The 27,583-nt window shown below is 45.6% G+C and overlaps 1 protein-coding gene across 10 annotated transcripts in view; it reads left to right on the forward strand.

Annotated features, from left to right (window-relative positions):
- The window catches only part of AGAP1 (ArfGAP with GTPase domain, ankyrin repeat and PH domain 1), a 562,171-nt gene that overhangs the window by 374,875 nt on the left and 159,713 nt on the right, over positions 1-27,583 (forward strand). For all 10 annotated transcript variants that reach the window (XM_055586531.1, XM_055586533.1, XM_055586526.1 and 7 more), the window contains exon 11: positions 10,606-10,774. In XM_055586531.1, the coding sequence (XP_055442506.1) occupies positions 10,606-10,774 (169 nt within the window). The remainder of the gene's footprint in view (positions 1-10,605; positions 10,775-27,583) is intronic.

Below are 27,583 nucleotides of genomic sequence, written 5' to 3' on the forward strand. Positions count from 1 at the left end.
TTTAAGTGCTTCACATTCTAGCAAATGCATCCCAAGGAATCCGGAGTTTTAAAAAGGTTCAGATAGATCTAATTATCATTATGGTGAATATTCCTACATAACTCAGACTTTGTCAGATCTAAGTACTGGTCCAGTTGTTTCAAGCCATATTTAATTATAAAAATACTCGTAGAGCCAGGAATGGTGCTGGCTCCTTGAAGTTCACTGCAGTGAACTTTCACTCATGCTTGCCTCTGGAAGAGACCTGCATATCCAACACATTCATTTTGTAAGGCTGGTTTGAGCATGCATGGGTTACAACTGGGTAATATTCAATTTAACTTAAAATGAGAAAAATCTGTCTTGCAGTGTAAAGCTCAATATACAAGGTCAATCAAGACAGAGACAATCAAGAAGCACAAAGATTATATTCATAATTCATTGTGGAAATTTTCTATTTTGATTTAGTATATTATATTAACCTATGTTTCCCAGGTGGCTCAGCGGTAAAGAATCCGCCTGCCAGTACAGGAGACACAGGAGACGTGGGTTCGATCCCTGGGTCAGCAAGGTCCCCTGGAGAAGGAAATGGCAACCCACTCCAGTGTTCTTGCCTGGGAAATAATATGGACAGAAAAGCCTGGCAGGCTACAGTCCATGGGGTCACAGAGAGTCAGCCACAGCTGAGCAACTGAGCATGCATGCATATTAACCTGTGACCTGAGCTTATGTTGGACTTGAGCCCACCATGGACTTGAGCCCAACATTGGACTTGAATGCTGAGAGCATGTGCAGTGGAGAGGTTTGCCCTAGGGTGTCGAGCTCCCCTTGATCCGTGAAGGGTGCCACACTTGCATGACGTTTCACCAGCCTTCTCTGCTGATGCGTCTTAGGTTAATTCCCTGGGCGCAGTAAAGCCTTTGTGCAGAATCAGGTGTCGTCAGCTTTGCCTTTGTCTCGTTGCTGTTAGACATCCAGTTTGCTGGGTGCCTTCTCCCTGCAGCGGCCACAGGTCACATGGATCCACACTGGTCAAGTGGTCGTCCTGAAGCAGCTCTAGAAGTGAGACTCTGGGATTCTCTTGACCGTCTCGGGAAACCAAACTGATTCTCCCAAGGCTTTTCTCTTTGAAGCTGCCTCCTACCTTGCTATTATAACCGTGGTCCTGTGGCGATAAGGAGAAATTGTGCTCTTTGAGGTATGTGAGTTGAATGGATGTGGCCGGAAGATTTCTCGTAGTATTACAATATCTTCCTGGTATCTTTAGGGTGTCACTCTCCTCTGTGCCGGTGACTATATATGAGGCTATTGTTTATTATTCATACGTGTCGGACTTGAGCGTTCACTGGTCTCTTTGAAGGGATGGTATTGTGTATGTCTTTATAGAGGTATTTCCTTTGAAAATAGTATTAAGCGGAGTTTGGGAATGGCAGGACATCTGACAATGGCTTCTCTTACATACTTTTTTTTTTTTTTTTTTTTGAGCCCAGAAGTTAAGGTTTTTAAAAATAGGATTTATACAGACTTCTATTCTTCTTGAAACTGGACATACGTGAAGTGTAGTGGAAATGGGGAAGACTGAGTTATTCCCCTCCTCCAGGAGAAGACAGGCAGGGTGCTGACCGTGTCTGGTAGCTGCGCTGCCCCCAGTTGTGTGCATAAAATCACACACACCCAGCCCGTGGCTGGTTTGTGAACATTAAGTTGGACTCGTGATTCTAGGGCCCGTATACTTGCTTCAAAATCGAGGCATCTGAATGAGTTTTTGTTTCTGTGGATTATATCTATTGATGTTTGTCATGGGAGAAATTAGAACAGAAAAAAATTTTATATTCTAGAATTCATTTAAAATAATAATAACCCACTCATTACATACTAAACCACAAACATTGTTTATGAAAAAGATATTTTCCAAAACAAAAGGAAATTGTGAGCAGAGTAGCATTGTTTTCCTTTTTTCAAAGCACTTTTAAAGTATGTAAAAAAATACTCTCATAAAGATATTTGGCTGGAAGAGGGAGGAGTTTGTTTTTTTTAAATGTTGTGTGCTTTTAAAATTTTCTGTTCTTGAAGCGTAGTTGATTCACGATGGCGTGTTAATTTCTCCTCTGCAGCACAGTGATCCAGCGATTCGTGTGTGCGTTCTTTTTCATATTCTTTTCCATTATGGTTTATTATATGATATTGAATATACGGCCCTGTGCTGTGTAGTAGCATCTTGTTGCTTATCCCTCCTATATATACTACTTTGAATCTGCTAACCCCAAACTCCCAATGCCTCCTTCCCTCACTCCCCTCCCACCCCAGCAACTTCACGTCTGTCCTCTACGGCTGTGAGTGTGTCTCCTAGATCAGCTCATTTGTTGTGTCCTATTGTAGATTTCTCTATATACATGCCGTCATATGACACTTGTGTTTCTCTGTCTGGCTCACTGCACTCAGTATGGTCGTCTCTGCGTTCATCCATGTTGCTGCAAGTGGCATTATTTCTTTTCTTTTCCTTTTTTTTTTTTTATGGCTGAGTAGCAGTCTTTTGTATGTATGTACCACTTCTTTGGGGGCTTCCCTGGTGGCTCAGAGGTTAAAGCATCTGCCTCCAAGGCAGGAGACCCGGGTTCAATCCCTGGGTCGGGAAGATCCCCTGGAGAAGGAAATGGTAACCCACTCCAGTACTCTTACCTGGAGAATCCCATGGACGGAGAAGCCTAGTAGGCTGCAGTCCACAGGGTCGCAGAGTCGGCCACGACTGAGCGACCCCACTTCACTCGCACCACTTCTTTGCCCGTTCATCTGTCAGCGGGCTTTTGAGTTGTCTCCGTGTCCTGGCTGTTGTCATTACTGCTGCACTGAGCACTGGGCTGCCTGTGTCTTTGTGAATTGTAATTTTGTCTGGATACTTGGGCTTCCCAGGGGGCGCAGTCATAAAGAATCTGCCTGCCAATGCAGGAGACACAAGAGATGGGGGTTTGATCCTTGGGCCAGGAAGATCCCTGGAGTAGGACACGGCAGCCCACTTCCCTATTCTTGCCTGGGAAATTCCACGGACAGAGGAGCCTCTCGGGCTACAGTCCGTGGGATCACAAAGACTCAGACGTGGTTGAGCGACTAGGAGTGGGATTGTCGGATCACGTAGCAGCTCTAGCTTCTGAGGAACCTCTGTACTGTTTTCCATACTGCTGCAGCAATTTATATTCCCACCAACAGCGTAGCAGGGCTGAGGGAGGAGCACTTGAATAGCCATTTCAGATTGTGGGTCTTCTCAGGTACTGCACCAAAACTCTACATGTGACAGTTTCTTACAGATTAGGAATTCAATGAAGTTTACTTTCCTTGCTGATTTAAAATCCAATGACCTGTCTTGCCCTTTGAATGAACTTGTATCCATGCATGTGACATTCAGCGTCAGTGGTTTCAGAAAGCTTGTTTAACTGAGGTATGCGGTTTCCAAATGGTGACACTTTTCATTGAGTTGTTGTTCAGTTGCTAAGTCATGTCTGACTCTTTACAACCCCAGGAACACCAGGCTTCCCTGTCCTTCACTATCTCCCAGAGTTTGTGCAGACTCGTGTCTACTGAATCGGTGATGCCATTCAACCATCTCATCCTCTGTCACCACCTTCTCCTCCTTCCCTCAATCTTTCCCAGCATCAGGGTCTTTTCCACTGAATTGGCTCTTCACATCAGGTGGCCAAAGGAGTTGCAGCTTCAGCATCAGTCCTTCCAGCGAATATTCAGGATTGACTGATTTGATCTCTTTGTGGTCCAAGGGGCTCTCAAGAGTCTTTTCCAGCACTGCCACAGTTGGAAAGCATCAATTCTTCAGCACTCAGCCTTCTTTATGGTCCAACTCTCACATCCGTACATGACTACTGGAAAAACTATAGCTTTGACTATGCAGACCTTTGTCAGCAAGGTGATGTCTCTGCCTTTTAATACACTGTCTAGCTTTGTCCTAGCTTTTCTTCCAAGGAGCAAGCGTCTTTTAAATCGACCACTGTTTCCATTGCTCCCCATCTACTTGCCTTGAAGTGATGGGACTGGATGCCGTGAACTTAGTTTTTGAGTATTGAGTTTTAAGCCAGCTTTTTCACTCTCTTCTTCCACTTTCTTAAAGGGCTCTTTAGTTCCTCTTCACTTTCTGCCATGAGGGTGGTGTCATCTGCATATCTGAGATTCTTGATCTTTCTTCCAGGCAATCTTGATTCCAGCTTGTGATACATCTACCCTGGCACCTCTCATGATGTAATCTGCATGTAAGTCAAATAAGCAGGTGACAGTATGCAGCCTTGATGTACTCCTTTCCCAATTTTGAACCAGTCTGTTGTTTCATGTCTGGTTCTAACTGTTGCTTCTTGACCTGCATACAGGTTTCTCAGGAGGCAGGTCAGGTGGTCTGGTATTTCCATCTCTTTAATAATTTTTCAGTTTCTTGAGATTCACATAGTCAAAGGCTTTAATGTAGCCAGTGAATCATAAGTAAATGTTTTTCTGGAGCTCTCTTGCTTTTTTGATGATCCAATGAATGTTGGCAATTTGGTCTCTAGTCCCTCTGCCTTTTCTAAATCAGGGTCTTTGAATACCCCCCAAATCACATTCATTAATATCACCACCAGTCTTGTCAGAAAAAAGTCTCTGGGTATTTGGAAGGTATCAATCTCATGGTGAGAGTTACAGGTTTTCAAACTTCACATCATCACTGCTACTGCTGCTGCTAAGTCACTTCAGTCGTGTCCGACTCTGTGCGACCCCATAGACGGCAGCCCACCAGGCTCCCCCGTCCCCGGGATTCTCCAGGCAAGAACACTGGAGTGGGTTGCCATTTCCTTCTCCAATGCGTGAAAGTGAAAAGTGAAAGTGAAGTTGCTCAGTCGTGTCCGACTCTTAGCGACCCCATGGACTACAGCCTACCAGGCTCCTCTGCCCATGGGATTTTCCAGGCAAGAGTACTGGAGTGGGGTGCCATTGCCTTCTCCTCACATCATCACTAGAAAGCTCAAATTCTACCACTGGCCACAAACCCTGTCAGCTGCTTTCCTTGCAGTACTTACTTTGTTCATTTTCAAGAAAATACCTGCCAAGCACCCAAGACTGAATCACCATACTTAGTGTCTGACATAGTCCTTCTTTCAAGTAGAAGTGTTGCCCCAGCAAACAAGTGACAAATTCAGCTTGTGAATGAAACACTTCGCAAGAGCTTTCCTGCTTTCAAAGTGCAGCAGAAACCCTGAAGTGTGCTTGCCGTTGCGTCACCCGAGAAATTTAAAGGGTCAGAGGTTACCATTGTTTTTAATCGGTAGGTTTTGGTTTATTAAGAACATCCTTGGGTGAAGCTGTTTTTTGTTTGCATTTTGAGAGCATAGGAATCAGTAAAATAAAGAGAATGTGCGGCACAACCCGGTTACCACAGTCTTGCTCCATGCTGAGACGCCATCAGGGTTTATCACTCACACCGCTTCTGTACCATCAAAGCAAATTTCAACACAGGGAAAGAGCAAGTGATGTCTTGGGGTTGATTTGAAAATGGTGTTGAACTTGTGAATCCCCTGATAGGGTGTTGAAGACCACACTTTGAGGATTGCTGAACTTAGATTATGCAAAGAGAAAATGCTTGATTAGATTAGCCATGACACGAAGACCAAAGCACAGCATTAGTCTGTCCTAACAGTTATCTCACTTAGACAAAATATTAGACAGTAATAGAAAAGTGTAAATTTCTCAGCATTTTATGTACAGTTAGGAACCAGAACTTATTGAGAAAGCCTAATTGGAATACAGATTCCTGTAATTTTTTCCATCATGTAATTATGGAAATGAATAGTGTTAATCCCTTTAAAAAGTATATGTGAAATTGGAATGATGTTGATTGCATTTCAGAGCTGTGTGTTTTATTCTGATGATCTAACTTTGAGATGCCAATCACATCATGGATGCATTTGGGTTTCTCTCTAAGATCTTGTTAAACTGCTTTTTGGTACCCTATGAACACATGAAGCAAACCATCTTTCACCAGACAGCCAAAGGTAACAAAGGGATGGGAAACAGTGAGAATCAATATAGTAAGAGTATTTTTAGGGACTATTGATGGATTGCTGTATTTTGAGCTTAACTTCAAGGGCCAAATGCCCCCAAGCTGACTAAGATGAACTCACCATTTACTGAGAACTGTAGGGCGTCAGGCAGACAGAGGGCTCTGGGATGGCCACGACGACACCCACACAGTGTTCCCTTGGCTGTCTGGGGAGAGCTCCTGGATGGGTTTTTTTAGGAGCCTCGTGCAGTATTTTGATAGGGACTTGATGCCAGTCTCCTGGCTGGAACTCGGTGCTTCTTCAGTGATGACCTTCCGGTCCTGGTAAGTCGTAACCGTGAGATTTTAGGACAGAACCGTTACCGCAGCGCATTCATTAATGCTCCAATCAGGAGGGATCTGGTACACCCGCCAAGGTGCGCAGGGCTCCGCACCGTCTCCAGGGCGGCCCGAGGAAGGTGGGAGCCACGTGGAGCCGTGCTGCCGTCGGCAAGCTGGGAGCTGCGGGTCCCTGACACGCTCTCAGTTGCTAGCAGGTTCCCTCACTGTACCTCATTTGCATCTGGGACATCAATTAGCATGTTTGTTGAGGCTAATTGAATGAAACTCAATCATAGCTCTTAATTGCTTGACTATGTGAAAAGAAATCACATTAATGCAGCTAATTAAGTGTACGGCAATAGATGCAACATAATTAGGAGGAAAATGTAAAAAACAAGGGATGGCAAAGGTGCGGGAGCCGGGTGGCAGGGGGGCACCAGGCGCGGTTACCGAGCTCCAGCCACTCGGTCCGGGACGGTCCCTCCGCTCCGGCGCCTGCTTGCAAAAAATAATCCAGGCGACGAGCACGGACAACTTGAGAAGAAAAATGCAAATAGGTTTGCAATTACTACTTTTTCAAGCTGTTGAGGGGCAGGAGATGGCACCTCTGGGGGGCCGGGCTCTTGAGTGGGCCCCAGGGACTTGTTAAGTGCTGTTTAAAAGTACTTGGCTTTGAATTACCCTCATGCCTTGTTAAAGGGTTTTTTCCCCTTTTATCCTCGATCAGCATTTTTCTACCAGGAACATGGGGAAGGGATGTATCTGGAACATTTGCATATCAAAATCAAGCTCGCCGGCTTTATTTCGCCCTGCGAGGTCCCTACTTTGGACCACTGGGCCCCACGTCCCACTTCTAAGAGCCGACATTATTTAGAGGTTGTAGCTTCAATTCCTCAAGTCCCAAGCTGGGACCAGATGAGAAGGGTAATTCTTTCAAAACCAGAAAACTCCCGTGTTGTTTCTCTTGGGAGAAGCTCGAAGCCACTCATTCAGGTATCCACCTGTTTCTGAAAACACCAAGCTGAAAGACTTGTGTGGACTAGGAAATGCATCTTGTAAAGGTTTTAGCAATGTTAGAGGCTTGAAATTTAGGAATTGCCAAATTTACCCTCTGAATTTCTTAAGAACTAATTCTTCTGTGCTTTGAAGCACCTAACTCAGGCAGGAAAAACAGATCCCTCAGCCTGTGCTGAGCCAAAGATAAATGGGTCCCTTCGCCACATTCAGATCTGGAGAGCTGGCACTTGGTACATTTCTATAATAATTTTAAATAAAATATCCTGGTTATTGTATGTTAAAACATGCCTATTAAAAAGGAGGCCATGCTGAGGCTTAGTCACTCTCTGATTAGGCTCATTTCAGAGCCCATAAGCCATAAATGCTCAATTACACTCCTGTTATTGTATTTTAATTTGTTAAGAATTGGCATTAAAGAAGAAAGTTATAGCAAGTTGATATTTTTAAAGGAGTAACTATGCAAGAAGGAATTCATTATTTACAAGTCCTAACTTTGGTTTTGAAACTTGAGGTTTGCCCCTTTTCAGGAAATATCAATGGAAGTAAGTGAAAACTGCTTGAGAACAACAACCTTTTTTCCACAGTGACCTTGACCTTTGGTCCTGTGCTGACTGAAGGTCACTTCCCTGTTTTTTGTTCGCCGGCCTCTTGATAAGCTTCGTCCTGAGACCTCAGTGTTTCCTCCCGTCTGCCTTATCCTTCAGCCTAATCTAAGGATAACGACTTTCTTTCTATCCTTAGTCCTCATCCTTTTGAGATCACAATTTTTTTCATAGTAAATACTATTTGTGGTGGGAGTCGGGGGGTGCAATTTCTAAGCATCTTAACTTTCAAGTGGAATCTTTAGTCTGTTCCAAGTTGGACACAGCACCTCCCTTCCCGAAACCTGTGATAACTCTCCTTCCAACATGCCCATGGCCAACCCTGGCAGATGTCCGCCCCCCCAAGAGATGGGAGATGACATGCCCGGCTGGTCCAGCCCCAGGTGCATCAGTGCCTATGCCCCCGGCTTCCCCGACTGACGGCGTACAAGCCGGTGCAGCCGCTTCCATCTGGATGGTTTATCATCGCTGAGGAAGGCCCAGCCTCGCCCCTCCCTGGAGGAGCTGGTCTGAGTTCACCCCCACTGTGGTGCACCCCCTGATCCTTCCCCTATCCGTCTGCAGTCCCACGTTCCTCCTGAGTCTAGCTGCGGCTTTTTGAGCTTCTGTTACGTGCTAAGAATTGTCCGTCTGAGGTCTGTCCTTGGGCGGTCCCCTGTGACCCCGTTGCTTTTTCTCTTGCTGGGCTGGTGCTCAGCGAACCTTCTGGGATTCTGTATTCTCCATCACAGGCTCCCCTCATGTGATGGAGTTTCTCTTCCAGCACTTCCTCCTCCTCTGTTGAGAATTCTCCCAGCCCCTTTCCTGAGTCTGGAGTGGCCCCCACGTGGCCACAACTCTCAGCTGCTTAGGTTCCAGGGGGAGGTGTGATGCTCAGCCGGTTCTCCCCCCTGCATATGGCCGAGAGAGGACGGCTCTGTCTGTCCTGACAACTCAATTTGGGTTCTTGCCACGGGTTGGAATCTTGGACTTTGGATTCCTTCTTGGGCCATAATTTCTATCAGAAAACTTCCTGCTTCTGGATAGATCAGTCCCTGCTTCTCAGCTGCCTCACCTCCTGAAATATTGACCTTGTCTTGCAATTAAAAGAAGCCAGTGGGGTCCTTCTCTTGGCTTCCCTGGTACTTTGTGTCTCCTCTCGAGTGTCCGTCACACACCTTGATCAACTTTCCTGGCCCCTTTGACTGTGCAATTGCTGCTAGACCATCGCCTCCTTCTCTCCCTGCATCTACTGGCCCTGTTGACAGGTAGCTATGAGGAAACGGCTCGTTGCTCCCGTCTCCCTGGGTCCCTTGCAGCCCACACACTGGCTCCTTTGGTAGTTCTTCTAAAATTAGATTGACTTGAACTCGATTGCTTATACGAAATACACATGTATTGGTTTTTCTTTGATATCGTAAAATGAATCCCCCCAGGATTCTGCCAGGCTCCCCAGGCTGCAGTAGTGGTAAAGAACCTGCCTGCCAGTGCGGGAGACGTAAGAGACGTGGGCTCAGTCGCTGGGTCAGGAAGATCCCTTGGAAGAGGAAGTGGCAACCCCACTCCAGCAGTCTTGCCTGGAGAATCCCATGGACAAAGGAGCCTGGTGGGCTACAGTCCTGGGGTCAAAAAGAGTCGGACACGACTGAAGCGACTTAGCAAACACGCAGGAGGGATTCTGCCAAGCAAGGAATCCGTTTATTTCCTTCCCTGGTTCGTCTTAAAACACTTGAAATATTATTTACCCAACAGTGATTTAGATAGACTGCATCGTTTCTCAGTGTGTGACGTTGGTTTAATGATATGTCTGCAGAGACAAGGGGGCTTATTGCCCATAAAAACGCATGAAAAGATCAATAACTCCTAATGCGCCAAGAGACCCCTCACCCTGGCTCTCAGTTGCCGGCTCATCTCTGCCCATCCATCAGCTGACTCCTAAGTATTGTTTTCCTCCACGTGGAATTGCATGACACCCCACTGTGTACCTAGACTTCTCCTTAGTTCCATGATAACCGCTAGTCGTTCACCTCCAAAACACAGACAGCAGCAAGACACTGTTTCTGAGTACAGCGAATCCCTTGAAGAAACCTCACACTGAGTATAAATAATGTGCTTTCTACTTGAACATCCAGCTCTTGTCCATCCATCAGGGACCTCTGTTTTTTCAGCACCCTACCACTGACCCCTCAGACATCTTCCTGAACAAAACGCTTGGCCTCTGAGTTAGAGTGTTTACCTGAGTTCCCAGCAGACAACTTAGCTAGACATTTAAGGGTATCGCCATCAGAGACAAAAAGGTTATTACAAAATAGTTCCTACTCCATGGAATTTTCCCTGCAACTCACAGGAAGAGCCCAGGCTCCTCATATGGCATCTGATAAGGATCAACTCAGAGAGTAGGATTTCATGTCTGTATTTATTTTCTTTATCCTCCTGCATAGAAGTGTCTCCTATATCTCCAGAGCCTGGGCTAGTTCAGGACACAGAGGCAGAACTGATTTCAGTATAATGATAACGCCATCAGGACAAGACAGATCAAAGCCTCCTTATTTTTTAAAGCGCTCACCACCGTGGAAGGCTCATAGGATGACGCCTCATGATGTCTCATAGAACCTCTTGTCCTAGATTGTAGAAGGTCTCCCTTTTAATCTCTCTTGGGTGTTTTAACGTTTTGAACAGGATTACATGCAGAATGTTCACGGTAAAGAGATTGATCTTCTGAGAACCACTGTGAAAGTCCCAGGGAAGAGGCCCCCCCGAGCCACGTCGGCCTGCGCACCCATCTCCAGCCCGAAAACCAACGGCCTGTCCAAGGACATGAGCAGCTTGCACATTTCACCGAATTCAGGTAAGCTCACAGCCGACCTGCCGAAGAGATCCGGCCCAACTCCAGCGATGGGTGGCCCCGATATGGGGACAGTGCTGAGCTTCTCGGGTTAAGTGGAGGCTTTGCCCATTGGACTGTAGGCTAAGGGACAGCCTCTCATGTCTTCCGCGGGTACTTGTTCCCCCTACAGCTTGGGTCCCAGCACTGCCCACAAGCAAACTGTGGCACTTTGAGTCACAGCTGCATGGACCGCTAGGCTTTTCCAGGGCTGGGTGGTTGAAAGTTGCATCTTACACGTGATGGAGGATTTAAGGGCCCTCTGAAAAACATCAATTCACTGTTAAAGTGTCAAGGATTAGTCCTAACTAATTTGTCGTAAATGTGTATAGAAAAATGCAAACACCAATTTGGAGCAAGATTTAAAGCAAACCATTGGACCTGCACAAAATCTCAGACTCTCTCGGTTTTGTATTGTAACTGTTATGTCTTCTTCGACACAGCTTTGGTCTTCTGCATTCTCTTTTAAAGGAGGATTTGTCTTTCATTCAGCATCAGAGAAAATCAGTGTTTCTCAAAATGGATGTATTGAGAAATTCCCAGCCTCGGTGTACAACGCAAGCCCTCCAGGGTATTGTGGTTCATTGTTGTATAAGAGTCTTGGCAAACCATGCTGTGGCTTTTGCCTTCCGTGATTTCTTATCAGAGGAAAGGTGGTGAGGACTTAAAGTCTTCCCACCAACAAACTCGGGCTCCTCCTAACAAATGGAATCCCTTAACAGATTTCAGTTATTTCCTTTTTTGTCTCCAGCTTGCATCTGATTTTCTCAAAATAGATTTCTGTGCTGTAGTCATTCCTAGCATGTGTCCCTGCCTCTTAAACACGCTGCCTTTTTTCCCTTTCTGAAATGCTAAATGTTTTTAAAGAGGAATGATGCTGACCCCATCGTTCCACGGTGTGAATGACATTGTTGGCCAAAGGAGGCTAATAAAAAGGAGATAGAATTTGGGGTCCGCCGGCCTGTGCCCTACTGCCGGGTGCTGCGAGGTGTTGGTAGGTAACTGACCGCACTTTGCATGAGGCTGGTCCGGCCTGGCCTGCCTCCGTCACAGAGGTGTGATGGCAGGTGCTGTGGGAACCCATAAACACAACACAAACGTCAGCTGTTGTTACTAATCAAAGTAAAACTCGGCTTTCTCATAACAGAGACATTAGTTCATTCCAGGAAGTAGACAAGGTTACCCTATGGGGTCTCATGGCCTACTGACCTTCCTTCCAAGAGATACGTGAATTTTCCCTTTCAGGATGGTGTGCTAACTCTATGGGAAGAGAGAAAAGTGCCCAAGGGAAAAAAAAACTTTTCTATAGTGAATAAAAAGCTGATGTCTTCATTTTAAACTATTTTTTTGTTCAAAAAGTACTTATTGAGTATCTCTTCCATGCCAGGGATTGTGTGTTGTGTGGATCCCAAGTTCCCGACCTCCAGAACTTCCATGCAAGGCAGTCACCCTTTATGGAAGGAAAGTCACCAACTTTCCATTTCCCCTTCTAACCAACCGTCATGCCACATCTCTCCATTTATTTATTCAAATCAACAAGCGCATATGAAGTTTCTAATGTGTGCTGGTGTCCTGCACTCCGGGGGAACAGAAATATGAGATGTTATCCCTGCCCTCTGGAATCCCAGCCTCTGGGTAGTGGGAGAGATGAGTAGATGAATCAGTGCAGCGGCACATAGTCAGTGCAGGTAAGCGGGTGTGAAGGCCCAGGGCCATGTGCTTGGCTCCACCCCAGGAGGTGGGACAAGGCTTCCGGGGGATGCCCATGTAGGTGGGAAAAAAGGGTGGGAACTTGCCAGAAAGTAGGACGAGGAAAGAGTCCTGACAATGTGAAGCCGTGTGGGCTATGTAAGATTTGGGGTTTGGACGTCATCTTGAGATTTGTGCTCTTTGGAGCTTAACCACCACTTACTGTCCTAAGGAAAATGTCGTGTTTGTTAACAAATAGAAAACACACCAATGCCATATAAACCTTATCACATTCCCAGAAGATGTTATGTTATGGGCCTCAGCCAAGGGATTGAGTTCACAATGTCCAGTTGCCTTCTCTTTAAGAGTCTTGCTGTTGGGTGAATGGGAGGCTTTGGGGCACAAACAAAATCCTTTTTCCATGGTCACACCCTCGGTTTATTACAAGCGGGTAATCAACCTACACCGCGTGCATTGCCATTCAGGGAGCCCAGTAGATTTTTCTTCCTCCTTGGATCACAGGTAGGGGCGCGAACAGTGCAAGTTCAGGGCATGAAGGAGGGCACCCAAAGCCGGTGCTCCGGGACAACCCAGAGGGAGAGGGTGGGGAGGTGGGCAGGAGGGGGATTCAGGATGGGGGGGACACCTATATAGCTGTGGTCGACTCATGTTGATGTATGGCAAAAACCGTCACAGTATTATAATTATCCTCCAATTTAAATAAATTAATTAAAAAAAAAAAACCAAGTAGGGACTCGGAAGTAGGAATATGATGTCCGCCGGAGCACAGCACCACTTAGGGGGAGGAAAGCCGCTTGTGGTCACAGGGCTCAGGGCTGAGGTGCCCTCAGCCAAGCCCTGGACGGCGTCACCAACTGGTGTCCAGCAAGAGTGACTTCTACCCTGCTGTTCATAGAACTGTCTCAGGAAGAATTCCAACTCAGCACACTTAATTCAAAGTAAATCATTGCTGCTTTTAAGTGATGGATTTTTTTTTTCAGCTGAAAAATGGGTATTAGTTATTTTAGAGCTACTTGACAAAGAACTTACCACAGTACTTAACCTCATCTTTCACTGTCAACTCATTAGAATTCTGCGACTTTGGTTTAGAACTCTGGATGAACTGCTGTTTCTTTTCAGCTTTTTGATTGCTTGTTTCACTTTCTATCTCCACGTATAGACTCAGATCGATGTTGTGTGCCTTCCCTTCTATAACTTTTACAGTCACGTAGGCCTGACCTGATACACACTTATTCTGAAATCTTTGTGCATAACTTACTAATGTCTTAGAATAAAAGTCTGGAGTTGAAGTGACTCGGTAAACAGATACAAACATTTATAAGATTCTTGTTACACATTTCCAAATTCATTTCTAAAGAGGCTTTATAGAAAATAAACTTCTGTGTATAGAGTGAGTGCTCACTTCACTTTTAAACGTTTTTAGAATCTATGCTAATCTCCTAAGCAATAAAAGTATTTTATGCTTCGCTTGTTTCGATCCTTCAGTCCGTGCTGACGTTGAACATCTCATGTGTCTTTCAGTCACCTATGTTTCTATGTTGTATTCTTTAGATGTATCCTTTGCCCATTGCTGCCCTAGGCACTTGTCTTTTGCTTGTTAACATGTAAGAACTCTTTGTATATTAAGGGTATTAGCACTTTGTAGTATATTTTGCAGCTACTTCCCCAGTTTACTATTTGCTTTTTTGATTTTATGGTCTTCCTTACATAGAGAAGTTCTCCTTCTTTGGTATATAATAAAATCATTAGACTTGTACTTCTATAGTTTCTATGTTAGGTATTTAGAAAGCCTTTAATAATCCTGAAATAAGATCGTAAATCATACATATTTATTTCAGAGTTTTATAATATTACTGTTGGTCCCTTTCCCTTTTTTATATTTAACCTCTAGTCTGCCTCTAAATTTGTTTGAGTCTATTATATGTAATAGGAAATCTAGTTAAACTTTTTATTCAAATACATAACTAGTTGTTCTTCCTCTCTTTGTTATTTCCTTTTCCTGTTGACTCTGTCTCCTTTCTTGGGCAACTACCTCATTTAATCAAATTAGTTATGTTTCTGGGCTTAAAAATGTATTCCATTGACCTGCTTTCTCCACATTGTGTGGGTTTCCTCTGCCGTCTTAGATTCATGGCTCGGTTTATACCTGGTAATATAACCTGTAACAGTTTCTTATTACTCTTTGACTTTATAGTTTTTCTTGGTTATTGCCACCCATTTTTTTTTTCCAATAAACTTCAGAATAACTTGAAACCTTCTCTTCCCCCTAAAAATAATCTCACTGTGACTTTAATTGTCATGCTGTTAATCTATGAATTAGTAGTAGAGGAACTGACATCTTAGCTATATTGAGTTTCTTATTCTAACACAGTTCTTTCCCATTTATTCAAACTTATTATATACCCCTCTGCATGTTAATTTATTCTATTACTGTTAGGATAGATCAGATTACTGTTAATCCATTCTATTACTTTGTAAATTTTGGTGAAATGTGAAAGTTACATTTTAGGGGGCGTGTCTATTATACCATCTAATTGGTAAGAAATAAGAAAGCTCTGAATTCTTGTATTTTTTATATCCAGCCATCTTAACTCTTTCTTAGTTGAAATAATTATCCAGATGTTTCTCTTGGTTTTCTAGTGTGCAGTCATGATGCATTCTGTGTTTCACGTCTCATGATGCCTAACTATTGCCGGTGTTGACTTTTAGATTGTCTCAACAGGTGTAATGATTTGGGTTCTGTATTGCTCCACCTCTTGTACCATTCCTTTACCATCATTACTGAATCAGTGCCTGCCCAGCCCTGATTAGTGCTCTGGAGTTCCAGGGGGTGAAACAAGACCCTCCCTCCAAGGGCTGTACACTGCAGTGGGGGCTGGAGGAGTCAGACGATAAACACACAAGTAAGACCATTGAAGCTGGTGGGTCTAAAAGGGGCAATGGGATAGAAAATCACTTGGGGGAAGGATGAGTCTTATGCTATTCCTAGTATTGGGGAGTGGTTTGCCAGTATTGGAATGCTGACTACATCTCAGACATTAAAATGCTGGAAATCTGATGATATTAACATCACGTTTTGCCAGGGGGTTGGGAAGGAGGAGGAAGAACACATTGTCATACCTTCATACTGCGCACCCAGCCTGGGTCTCATTTTGGGACTTGCGAGTTAACCAGAGCAGAAGGGCTGCGGTGAAGATGGGGAGGTTCCCGGCTCCACTGTAAGGAAATTACAGCTACCATCAGGGCTCCCCAGATAGCTCTGTGATAAAGGATCTGCCTGCCAAGCAGGAGACACAGGTTCGATTCCTGAGTCGGGAACGTGCACTGGAGAAGAAAATGGCAACCCACTTCAGTTATTCTTGCCTGGGAAATCCCACGGACAGAGGAGCCTGGCACGCTGCAGGTGCAAAGGAGTCCGACACCCCTGAGTGACTAAGCAACAACAGTTACTATCATCAGAAAGATTTAAGAGGTTGGTTCTTGTATTCACAAAATGAAGCAAACAAAAGATTAGATGAAAAATCTGAGGAGAAATTAAGGGGGGAAATTGCAGAAATAAAAATTTCAGTAAATAGATTACAAACTATAAAGAACATAGCTAAAGATACTGCTGGCCATCAAAGATATAACAGAAGAAGGGATGCTGGAGATAACCAAGAAAATGCCAGGGTCTTCCCATTTGAAGAGTCAAGTATCATATTGGATAAGAGAGTAAGCTCTGTAAACATGGACAAGTTCCCCAAAGTATCCAAGTTAAGGAAAGACTGAGGTTAACCTATCAAGGAAGAAAACCCTTAGTGACCTTGGCCTTCTCAAGAACAACACCTTGTATTTGTTACATGAACAAATCATTTTGAATTTAGAAGCTTATGTAGAGTCAGGCTATTATCAATCAAGTGTGAAGGCAGAAAGAAAACATTTTTGGATAACATACATGGATATAGGACATTTCCCTCTCAATGGGTTTTTGAAAAAATTACTTCAGCATCTACTCCAGCAAGAAGACGGAAAATCCAGAAGATGTTTGTTGATTCAGACCTGATTCAATTCCCCCCTCCCCATCACATCTTTCCCTTCCTCCAAGATCAGTTTCTCAGGATGCCCAGGGCAGCATCTCCCTTTTCCATTCTTTTTATTTATTTGTTTTCAGTTTTAGCTGTGCTGGATCTTTGATGCCTTGGGCAGGCTTTTGCTAGTTGCAGCAAGCGAGGGCTACATTCCTTGCAGTGCTCAGGCTCTTCATGGCTGCAGCTTCTCTTGCTGGGGAGCACAGGCTCTCGTCATGTGGGCTTCAGTAGTCGCAGCTCATGGGCTTGGTAGTTTCGACTGGTGGGCTCTAGAGCCCTGGCTCAGTAATTGTGGCTCACCAGCTTAGTTGCTCTGCAGCATGTGGGATTTTCCTGGACCAGGGATCAAACCCATGTCCCCTGCATTGGCACGTAGATTCCTATCCACCGCACCACCAGGGAAGTCCTACATTGCCATTCTAAGGGAACGCATCAGAGTCACATTTTAGAGAATCTACCTAACTGTCATTTCAGGGATGCTTCCAGAGAAGGTGGAAGGACTTCCACTTCCCTGGTGGCTCAGACAGTAAAGCGTCTGCCTACAATGTGGGAGCCCAGGTTCGATCCTTGGGTTGGGAAGATCCTCTGGAGAAGGGAATGGCAACCCAGTACTCTTGCCTGGAAAATCCCATAGACGGAGGAGCCTGGTAGGCTACAGTCCATAGGGTTGCAAAGAGTCAGACATGACTGAGCTACTAAACTTTCTAAAAAAAAAACTTTTCCAGAGAAAGTGGTCAAATGTCCAGAAATACTTTCTGACATGAGTTTGGGGCCCGGTTGGTTGACAGAATACAGAATTATGTCAGCTCTGACAGTTATTTCGACATTTCAGCAGAAAGCAAGAAAACACAAGGGCCCACAGTGGGGGCTCTGGAGGCACAGACACTAAACTGAATCCCGCCTCCCCGATCTTAGGACCTTGTGCAGGTGTCTCTAAACGCCCAGCTTCCTCATCTCGAAAACGGGAGAACAGTGCCTGCCTCCACCCCTGTAAGGGTAACACAAGCTGTGCCTTTCCAAAGCCTGACTCTTGAGCTCTATGTCAGGAATCCATCATGATAGTCCGGCTCATCACCGGTGAAGAAAAGGAAGAGGGTTGAGAACTCAGGTCTTTGAATTAATTTTGCAGGTGCCATGAAGTGTTCATTTAGCCGTTGGGTAGACTTAGTGGCTTAGACTTACTAAGCCCGTGCCCCCCACCCCCCAGCTCCCCCCACGATGGCAGCAGGAGATGCCCCGGATCTCCAGGGGCCCCCCGCTCTGCTGCTGTGTGTCCACCCTCTCTGTACTCCTGTGCTCTCCCCAGCTCCTGATTGCAACATTCGATCTTGAGATGACGACTCTCTCGTGGTCCCCAAAGCACGTCTTTTGTTGGGTATTTATGGTTGTGTTTTCACCCTCACCACACTGATGCTGGGACCTCTGTGAAAGAGGGGAGACCTTTCCCCCCCACTTCTCCTCCACCTCCCCCCAGCACAGGCCCCCAGCAGTTTCGAAATAGGAAAGCCACCCCCAAGGGTCGAGCTGATTTTTTTTCTGGTGGGGGGCGGCGAGGATCTCAACGTGTTTTGCGGATGAACCACCGTTGACATCGAAAGTCTCAACCATGCTGTTTTCCTCCACACTTCAGTAATCAGGACATCCAGCAAACCCATAAAAAACCAAACTAATAGCATGAATATTCAGTGACCTAGAATACTAATTATTGTCATGAATATTAATGTGATCGGACTTGCTTTTTCCTCTCCTCTTTCTCTCCCGTCCTCTTTCTCCCTCTCTCCCTCTCCTCTCTCTCTCTCTTTTTTTTTTTTTTTTCCACTTAGCCGGCTCTAAAGATGGGTCATAATGAGAGCATTTAAGAGGGAGCGCGCTCTCCGCCGTGACAGGGACTGGGGTAATAAGGAGAGCTTGATTAACGCGGAGCACTTGGGGGAGAGATGAGAGGCTTCACGTGGGCCTGATCGGGGGAGGCAATGAGACACCGGCGGGTCTGTTGCTGCTCCCGGAGATTAATGAGGCCTAAGAGTGCATTAGGAACAGTGACAAAGGTTTGATCTAATGGGCTCAGTCATTTTTCCTTTGAGTGACAGACGCACAGAAGTAATTGGCTGTGCAGAATGGCAGCTCATTGGCGGTACTTAAGGATACATTATCCCCGTTGTGTGGCCCGCAGAGGCTGTTTATCAAAACTGCTCACACTGCAGACGCCGAGTCGTAAGCTGCTGCTACAGTGCTAATAGCTATTAAAAAAAAAAATCACGAGCATCAAAACTGGATCCATGGTTGTCTCATAGAAACAAAAGTTTTCTTTGTTTAGTTTCAGATGGTCTAGAAGACATGGTAATAACTCCAGAGCCTGTTCCGTGAGCCAGATGAGCGATCCCCTCCCGGTGGGTCACGTCTCAGGCTTGTTAGGGCTTCAGAGCCTGGCTTCTCACCCCGTCCCTGCCTTGGCCACCCGATTATTGCCCACACCCTGGGTTCTGTTTACAGCACGAACCTGCCGGTACATAAATTGGACACCTCGCCTAAACTCCTGTAACTTGGCAGAACGCTTACAGACTCTCGCTTTCTTGGTTGAGAATTAATTTGCTTGAGAATACTCCCCCAAATCAGCATCACATGGTGAGGTCTGCTTCCATAAACCAGGTTTCAGCGGGCTAGGTTTTGATAGTTAAGTAGTAATTCATTATTTTGAGGTTAAACATGTCTCGTGGGGTTTCTCTAAGACTAGAATTTGAGAAAGTTGGTGACATCTGAAGTGAAATGACTCAAGCCATTATTTAGTTCGGCGTCTTCTGCTCTTAGGAGAAATGCCTTCTTACTGCTGGCTGTTTCTCTGTTTACACATTCTTCCCACTGAGGCTTAGGCAAATGTGTGCTATGTTGTTTCCGGCATTAAATTGTAAACTCTTTGAGATGGAGATCACTATTTCTCTTCCTTTGTGATCCTCTCCTAATGTCATGACCCGGCAATTATTTTTGCATGAAGTAAATATTCTTGAATATCACCTGTCATGTGAGATGTAAGTGATAAATATTGAGGGCAACTATGTTGGCTTTCAGATAACGGTTCCTCCATTGCACTATTCTGTGGTTGAGACCTTTGGGGTACAGTTCACATAGAAATCAAAGCCACGCCTTCCAGTTTAAGGAAACCATCTTCAGTCATTTAAACTCCAAATGGAGTGTTCCTTTCTGTAAGAACTGACAAAAGTAAGTTAACCCTTGATGATTTTCATTATAAACACACGAGGGATGTTGGCAATACTAAGTTGTATATCTCTGTGGGAACAGATATTCCAATAAGTAAATAAAAGTTGCTGTAGAGACTTTCTCCCCTCTCAAAAATGTGTGTGTTCAGTGGAGAATAGGATTTCAGCTGTTGATACGATGCTTTCATGATCAGCAAAATAGTCAGCATGGAGGAGCTATAGGAAAAGGGCTGGGGAGGCGGAGCTCTGAGACAGACGTCAGTACGTGACCCACAGTCTTCAGGAAGGCTGGTCAGGGCTTCAGGTTACAGCTCTTCTGTGCAAGTCAAGTCCATGGTTGGCCTACTTGCTACGTAATCATTCCCACGTTGGCAGAGGAGAACCAAGTCATCCTGATGCTTCACCAGCTCCGAACCTTGTGGCCTGGCATTTCAAGTAACCACGCCTGCAGAGACCTTGCCTCTCTCTGGAATGTTCCTAGTGAGGAGTCAGCCCCCCAAATGTCCTGACTCACAAACAAGTAGCCCCCTTCACATCCTCACAGTTGCAAACACGGAGTTGCTCAGTGCCCTCACTCCTCACAGACGGCCTCTATTCAGTCCTAAGAGATGATTCTGTGAGGCCTGGAGAGGAGAGGAGGAAGTCCAGGTGGACAGGCCTGGGCATGGGGCTGTTGTGTGGGCATCACGGCCACCTCCTTGAAAGGGCTTAGGAGATGCAGTGAGAGCCAGAGACACCTGCCGTCAAAGCAGTGCACCGCTCAGTTACAGGGGGTTTTGTGCAAATGCCTATTGCGTATATCAGATGGAGGAGGAGGACTACGATAAAGAAGGGACTGAGCAATTGGACTAAGTTCTTGAGGTCACAGAGCCAAATAAGGCACTAGAAGACAAGATATGAGCATCTTGGACTGTGTTTTATAAAACATTGAACTGAGTCATTGGAAAAGACCCTGATGCTGGGGAAGATCGAAGGCAGGAGGAGAAAGGCAGAGGATGAGACAGTTGGATGGCATCACCGACTCAATGGACATGAGTTTGAACAAGCTCTGGGAGTTGGTGATGGACAGGGAGGCCTGGCTGCAGTCCATGGAGTCACAGAGAGTCAGACACGACTGAGCAACTGAACTGACTGCGTGAGTGTTAAATTCATATTTTATTACTTAAAATCCTTAGTGTTAACCTCCTTTTGTGTAATGTTGTCATACCTCATTATAACTACCACATATAAACTTGTTCATATAACCTGTACTGAGAAATGGCTTGTGGCTAAGTAAGCATCGTGTAAATAAGCACGGGTGATGGGTGCTTTCCGTCAGCATCTTCAGATGCACAGTAGCCAAGTGTTCATCACTCACATATCAACGGGCAGGAGGCGACGTGCAGGTGTCATTGGCAACAATGAGTGCCACGCCCCCCAGCTGGAAGCCGCAGGCTTTGTCTTTGGAGTAAATATTTAAACCCATCTCCAGGTATTAGAACTTACACTCTGATGGGCTTAAGGGTTTCCTCCTACATTGTAGCAGACATCAAATTCTATCCGTCCCCAAGGTGGTGCAGCATCCCAGCGACGGGGTGTACGCTGGGATGGGCCTTGGATGCTCCAGCTCACCTCTCCGCACCGTGAGGCCCTCTCTTGCATCCGTTGCTTGCGTCAGCCCCGAGCACGTGGTTTCTTCTCTTTCTGTCTTCCACTCTCTCTGCTCTACTTCTGATGACTTGGGCGTCACCTCTGGTGGGGAGACTGAGCGTGGGGAGCGTGGCGTCAAGTTGTGCCAACACTAAACGCCGTGCCGGCCCGTGTGCAGGAGTAGGGCTTCAAGAAGCGTCATCCAGCGAATGAGTGCTCGGGCGCATGGGAGGTGTTGACTAGAACATCGAAACACAGATACAAGGCAAACGGTCTGAGCAACTCACACACACCAGGACGCCACCACAAGGGAAACAGGTGTAGAGTACCCAGACTTTTTAGATTTTAGAGTCAAACACAAAATCAGCAGTATCACCATTTTTGCTGAAAAAAAAAATTAAACTGTAGGGAAAAGGAAAACTCACCACTGGCAAAATTAGTAGCAACTAGTATCTTCAGAAGCGTGGCAGTTGACAGAGCGCTTTGTGTAATCTGGTCCTGTATTAACCTCAGGGGCTGCTGGGATTATCTCATTATGATCATCATCATCATTGTTGTGTCCATTTTACAAATTATGACCTGACTTGTTTGCTCAGGTTCCATCTTCTTTTAGCCCACTGGTCTATTAAGAGAATTAATTCATAGCATATATCATGAGTCAGAAAGATGTTAATGCTGTTTGACCCAATCAATAATAACTCTTCTAGGATATCAGCCTAAGGAAAAGTCTAAAAGTAGAAGATGTCCCTTGCAACGTTGTTTATGATAATGAGAAATTTCAAACAGCCAAAACAATGTGGAGGTAAGACAATGGCAGGGTGAGCCATCTCCATTAGATCAGTGAGATGCTCTAGATCTAAATCATGAAGGTTTTGGAACAATAAGGAGATATGGGTGGGACGTTATATTAAAGAAGTGCAATAGAATATAACACCTTTTCTGTGGTCATAACTAAGAAAAATATGTGCATGTCCAATAACGAGTTGATCTATTAGATGCATTTTGGTAGACTTCTAATTTACATTATCTGTGTATCTGTATAACCTTGCAAAATAAGTTTAAGTAATTTCTACAACAAAGCGTACTCCCATTTTTGTTTTCTCCTTGGCATCATCTTTAGAACAGGGAGAAATCAGAATAAAATGAGCTGTTTCCACATTCTAGGAAATAACCATGGACTGTCTTAATTCCAGGATTTTCAATTCTGGGCATGGCCACAATGTTTTATTTAGTAGTAATTAGATTTGTCATTACCCCTGAGTCTGGACTCTACATTCTTTTTTCTCCAGTCAGCATACTGCAGAAAATATATACCCCAAAAATAAACAGAATGCACAGCATTCTGAGAAACACAAGATTCCTGTCTCAGTGGTAAATGTGTGGAATTGTGCTCTTTTACAAAACAAGCGTCACGTAGTGCTGAGTCCAGAACGCCTGCATCTTTAAGAAAAGCTACTGAAGGTGTCCTTGGGAAAAAAAAAATCCTCTTAGCCTGAAATCCTGGTTGCCAAAAGGAGGGCAGATTTCCAATGCAAATAGTGAGGCGAATGGGCCCTCCTCACAGGCACTTAAATCATTTGTATCTCACTTTTTATGGTAGTGTTGTGAATTATATTATTTTTGGGTTTATAATTAGAGGACGGAACAGATGGCGAAGGCCTAGTTTGAAGTGATGTAGCCGTTAGGAAGGCCTCCACCATCCGGTCCTGATTCCAGCCAACCTGGTTTTCCCTCCCATGCTCGGAGCGGGCCGGGGCGTAGCCGTAGGTTTGCATGGTAACATTGAACTCTTGAGTCTTTTTAATAAGATTTGAAGCCACACAGGAATGAAAAAAAAGGCCTCCAAGAGCAGTCTGTATTTCAAAGGGTGAGACCTCCGAGGGAAAGAGTGAGAGCCTATCAATCTTTTTCCTGTAATTATGATTTTTAAAAAAAAATTACAAAGTCCTACAATGGAAATAAAGGTCTGTTTCATACTCACACGCTCATAGAATCCTCTTTGGGTTTTTCTCCTCCACTCTCGGACTGCATGAAACTTCATTATCACCATCACCAAGAGTTTCTGCCCTTTTCCAGGCTGATTCACCAGTAAGTCAAATCTCAAGTATTGTTTTCCCAGTTGAAGCATTGGTAGGAAGGATCAAATCTCTTTATTGAAGATAAACCAAAATCAGGACATGCAGTGAGCAGAATTCTGTATTAAAGAAAAAAGATTGTTGATTAATCTCTATTTGAATGCTATGAAAAGCCTTATTTCAGGGTATTTTTTTTTTTAAATCAGGGCAGGCTATTTTAATGTAATAAGCCTATAGCTTAAAAGAGGAATTCTGTCTTTGATGTCATTTGGCGAATGAAAACATTCTTGTTCAATAGAAAACCAGCATCTTTTTCATGCTTGTGTGAGATCAGGCAACATACTGATATTCATTCAGCTATAAATGCCATATTCACTTTGAAATGCAAATTGTTTAAAGAAAAATAGCATATGGTGGAGGTAAGTACCTTTTCAAATCAACTCTCACACTTTAGGGATGTAAGTAAAGCTAAAATTATTCTTGGGGAAGAATCTGGCGCTTTTGACACATGGAAGCTTGCACTAATCAGCCGGCCCAGTGGGCACACACATCTCCATATCAAGGGGCTGGCGTGAGGCTCCGTGGATTAGCATCGTAATGCAGCCGCCCCTGCCCATCAAGGCCAGCAACCAGATGATCCAGAGCAGGGGTCTTTGAGGGAACAGGCTTCTGAGTTCAGAATGGACCAGGAAGTCGATCATGTCTGTCGTAATAATGCAGACCCTGGGGGAAAATACTGAGGTGATACCAAAGCAGTCCTTCTGTGCCTCGCTTCCTCTGGACACCAGCATCCCGTACTTCGTAGGGCTGGACCACTCTTTGGGACTTAACGCTGGTGAAACTGTCTCCTTGCTCCTGGATAACTTTATCTCATGCCTCCTGATCTGACCTCTGCATTCACAAACCATTCAAATGAGTTTTTTCTTTCTTTTTTTTTTTTAGGAGTTTTTTTTGGGGGGTGGGGTGCTAAATTATATTAATTTAATATACAGTGAAGTTGCTCAGTCGTGTCCGACTCTTTGCAGCCCCATGGACTGTAGCCTACCAGGCTCCCTCCATCCATGGAATTTTCCAGGCAAGAGTACTGGAGTGGGTTGCCATTTCCTTCTCCAGAATATACACTTAGAAAGCGCAAAATCCTAAGTTCTAGCTAAGTGTATGGGGCTTCCCTTGTGGCTCAGCAGTAAAGAATCCACCTGCAGTGCAGGAGACACAGAGATGTGGGTTCCATCCCTGGGTCGGGAAGATCCCCTGGAGAAGGAAATGGCAAAGGCATTCCAGTATTCTTGCCCGGGAAACCCGATGGACAGAGGAGCCTGGTGGACTACCGTCCTCAGGGGTCGCAAAGAGTTGGACACGACTGAGCGACTACACGACAACAACGTGGGCGACCAGCGTGGAGGTCAAGTCGCAGCAGGTGGCCGGCAGCCCCCTGCGTCCCATCCCACCACCGCCTGCATCGCCCCGTACTCACGCAGGGGGGGCCTCATCTCCTTTCCTGCTCCGCAGTTGGGTTTGCCCCGTTGCCCCATTGTGTGGGACCAGGACTGGTGGTGCCCTGGGCTTTGTCTTCTGTGGGTCCACACCCTGTCTGATGTCTGTCCTGGGGCGGCCCACATCAGATTCCCTCCATCTTACTGCTCTGGATCTCCCCCGAGGTGCCCATGGCAGGTGGATGGACGTTTCCGCCATTTCTAGTGTGGAGCTATTCTGAACAATTCGGCCACGTACATTCTTATACATGTTGTTCTGGTGGGTTGTTGGTGCGTGTCTGTATGATTTTTTGGTCCTCTTAAATTTGTTTAAAATTTTTTATTGAAGTACAATATTATTATGGAAGTTATAGGTATAGTGAGTCACAATTTTAAAGCTTATACTCCATTTAGAGTTATAAAATAGTGGCTGTATCCCCATGGTGTACCAGCTTATTTTATACCTAAGAGTTTGTGCCCGTCCCCCTCCCTCTCCCCACTGGTAACAGCTCCTTTGTTGCCCGCGTGTCTGCTTCTTTGTTATATTCACTTTGTTGTGGTTTTTAGGTTCCACGTGTGCATGATGTCATACCATATTTGTCTTTCTCTGTTTGGCTTATTTCACTCAGCCTAATGCTCTCCAAGTCCAGCCATGTTGCTGCAAATAGCAGAATTTCATTCTTTCGTATGCCTATCACTTCAGTCGTGTCTGACTCTTTGTGACCCCGTGGACTGTAGCCTGCCAGGCTCCTCTGTCCATGGAATTTTCCAAGCAAGAATACTGGAGTTGGTTGCCATTTCCTCCTCCAGAGGATCTTCCCAACCCAGGATTCGAACCTGCATCTCTTGCATCTCCTGCCTTGGCAGGCGGGTTCTTTGCCACTAGCACCTCCCAGGAGGATTTGCACTGGGGTTCAGCTCCTGAGGGGGCCCCCAAGGAACCAAACTGGAGTCTCTGGAGTGAAGAAACTCCCAGGTGGCACTAGTGGTAAAGAACCCACCTCCTTTGCAGGAGATGCAGGTTAGATCCCCGGCTCAGGAAGATCCCCTGGAGAAGGGAATGGCAACCCCCTCCAGTATTCTTGCCTGGAGAATCCCATGGACAGAGGAGCCTGGCAGACTACAACCCATGGGGTCACAAAGCGTCAGACGTGACTGAGGACGCAGGAGTAAGGAGATCCTCGCCAGCTGATGGGCTCTCAGCGTGGGCTTGCCTAAGGATTCCACACAGCTGTTTTGGGTCTCATACGGATTCTGCAATAAGACCACCAGGACCACGCAGACTTCAAGGGAGTTTCTTCACTCCAGAGACCCCAGTTTGGTTCCTTGGGGGCTCCCTCAGGAGCTGAACCCCAAAGCAGATCCACCAGCAGCATAATGTGCTAAAAATTTCATTCGACAAGCAGCTGAAAGTTGGAAAACCAGGTGTACAGTCAGTTCATCACATAGCTTTTCATTAGCATGTACATTTGTAATGAATCCACCCCTTTGCTTTCCAATGGTAGGTGTTTGACCTTAAGATAAAGAGCTTATCATCCTAAGATTGGCTCTTTATTGGATGTCTCCATTTCAGCGTTTCCTGTGTCCCTGATCTGGAGTTGAGGTTGACCTCCGTGTCTGAGTGCGTGTGGACACTTATTCCTGGAGTCTGGCACCGAGTAGTCAGGGATAGATGCACTTAGATCATCCCATCCAGCTTTTGATGGAAGCAAATGTGTCAGGAGGGTTTGGGGCTGGTTGTCCTTGGGGCCACACCCCAGACAGAATGAACAAAGAAAAGGATAATCGATTTATCAGCCCAAAGACGGATAGACAGTGAACTTATTCTTGGCTTTTCAGGTGTTTTGGCGTTGTGTGCCTAAAGGTAGTATGAAATGAGATTTTGTGGACGAATCCCACACTTGATGGGCTTCCCTGGTGTCTCAGACGGTAATGAATCCACCTGCAATGCAGGAGACCTGCTTTCCATCCCCGGGTCAGGAAGATCCCCTGGAGAAGGAAATGGCAACCCACTCCAGTATTCTTGCCTGGAGAATCCCATGGACACGGGAGCTTGGCGGGCTATGAGGACACAAAGAGTTGGACACGACTGAGTGCACACGTGCCCACACTTGATAAGGACTTGTCAGAGGTACAGATGGGCACTGAAGGGAGGATGGAATCACCTTAACATTCTCACCAAATAGCAGGCAGCCCTGTGGGTAGCATGGGCTTGAGGGGGTCCTGGCTCAGAGTTGGGGTCGCAGCCCACATGCATCTTATTATCACTGTGCTTTTCCTCCTGTTCTCTTTCTTTTCCTTTCATCCACCATAAAAATGTTAGCATTTTTTTTCGTGGCCACACACCCAGCATGTGGGAATCTTGATTCCCCAACCAGAGAATCCAACCTGCAACCCCCCTGTCATTGAAAGCTTGGAGTCTTCACCACTGGACCCCCAGGGAAGTCCCAAAAATGTTAGCGTTTTTCTGAGTTCTGCTGTTGAAAGCAGGAAGGGCCTCAGCGCCTCAGGAGGGGATGTGACCCCCTCTTAAATGGTGGGTGTGTGGGACTGGCGTCCCCACAGGGAAGGGAAAGGCTGAGGACCACACCCTTCTGGTCAGAAG

The sequence above is a fragment of the Bubalus kerabau genome, chromosome 6, assembly GCF_029407905.1.
Source record: "Bubalus kerabau isolate K-KA32 ecotype Philippines breed swamp buffalo chromosome 6, PCC_UOA_SB_1v2, whole genome shotgun sequence".
Lineage (NCBI taxonomy): Eukaryota > Metazoa > Chordata > Mammalia > Artiodactyla > Bovidae > Bubalus > Bubalus kerabau.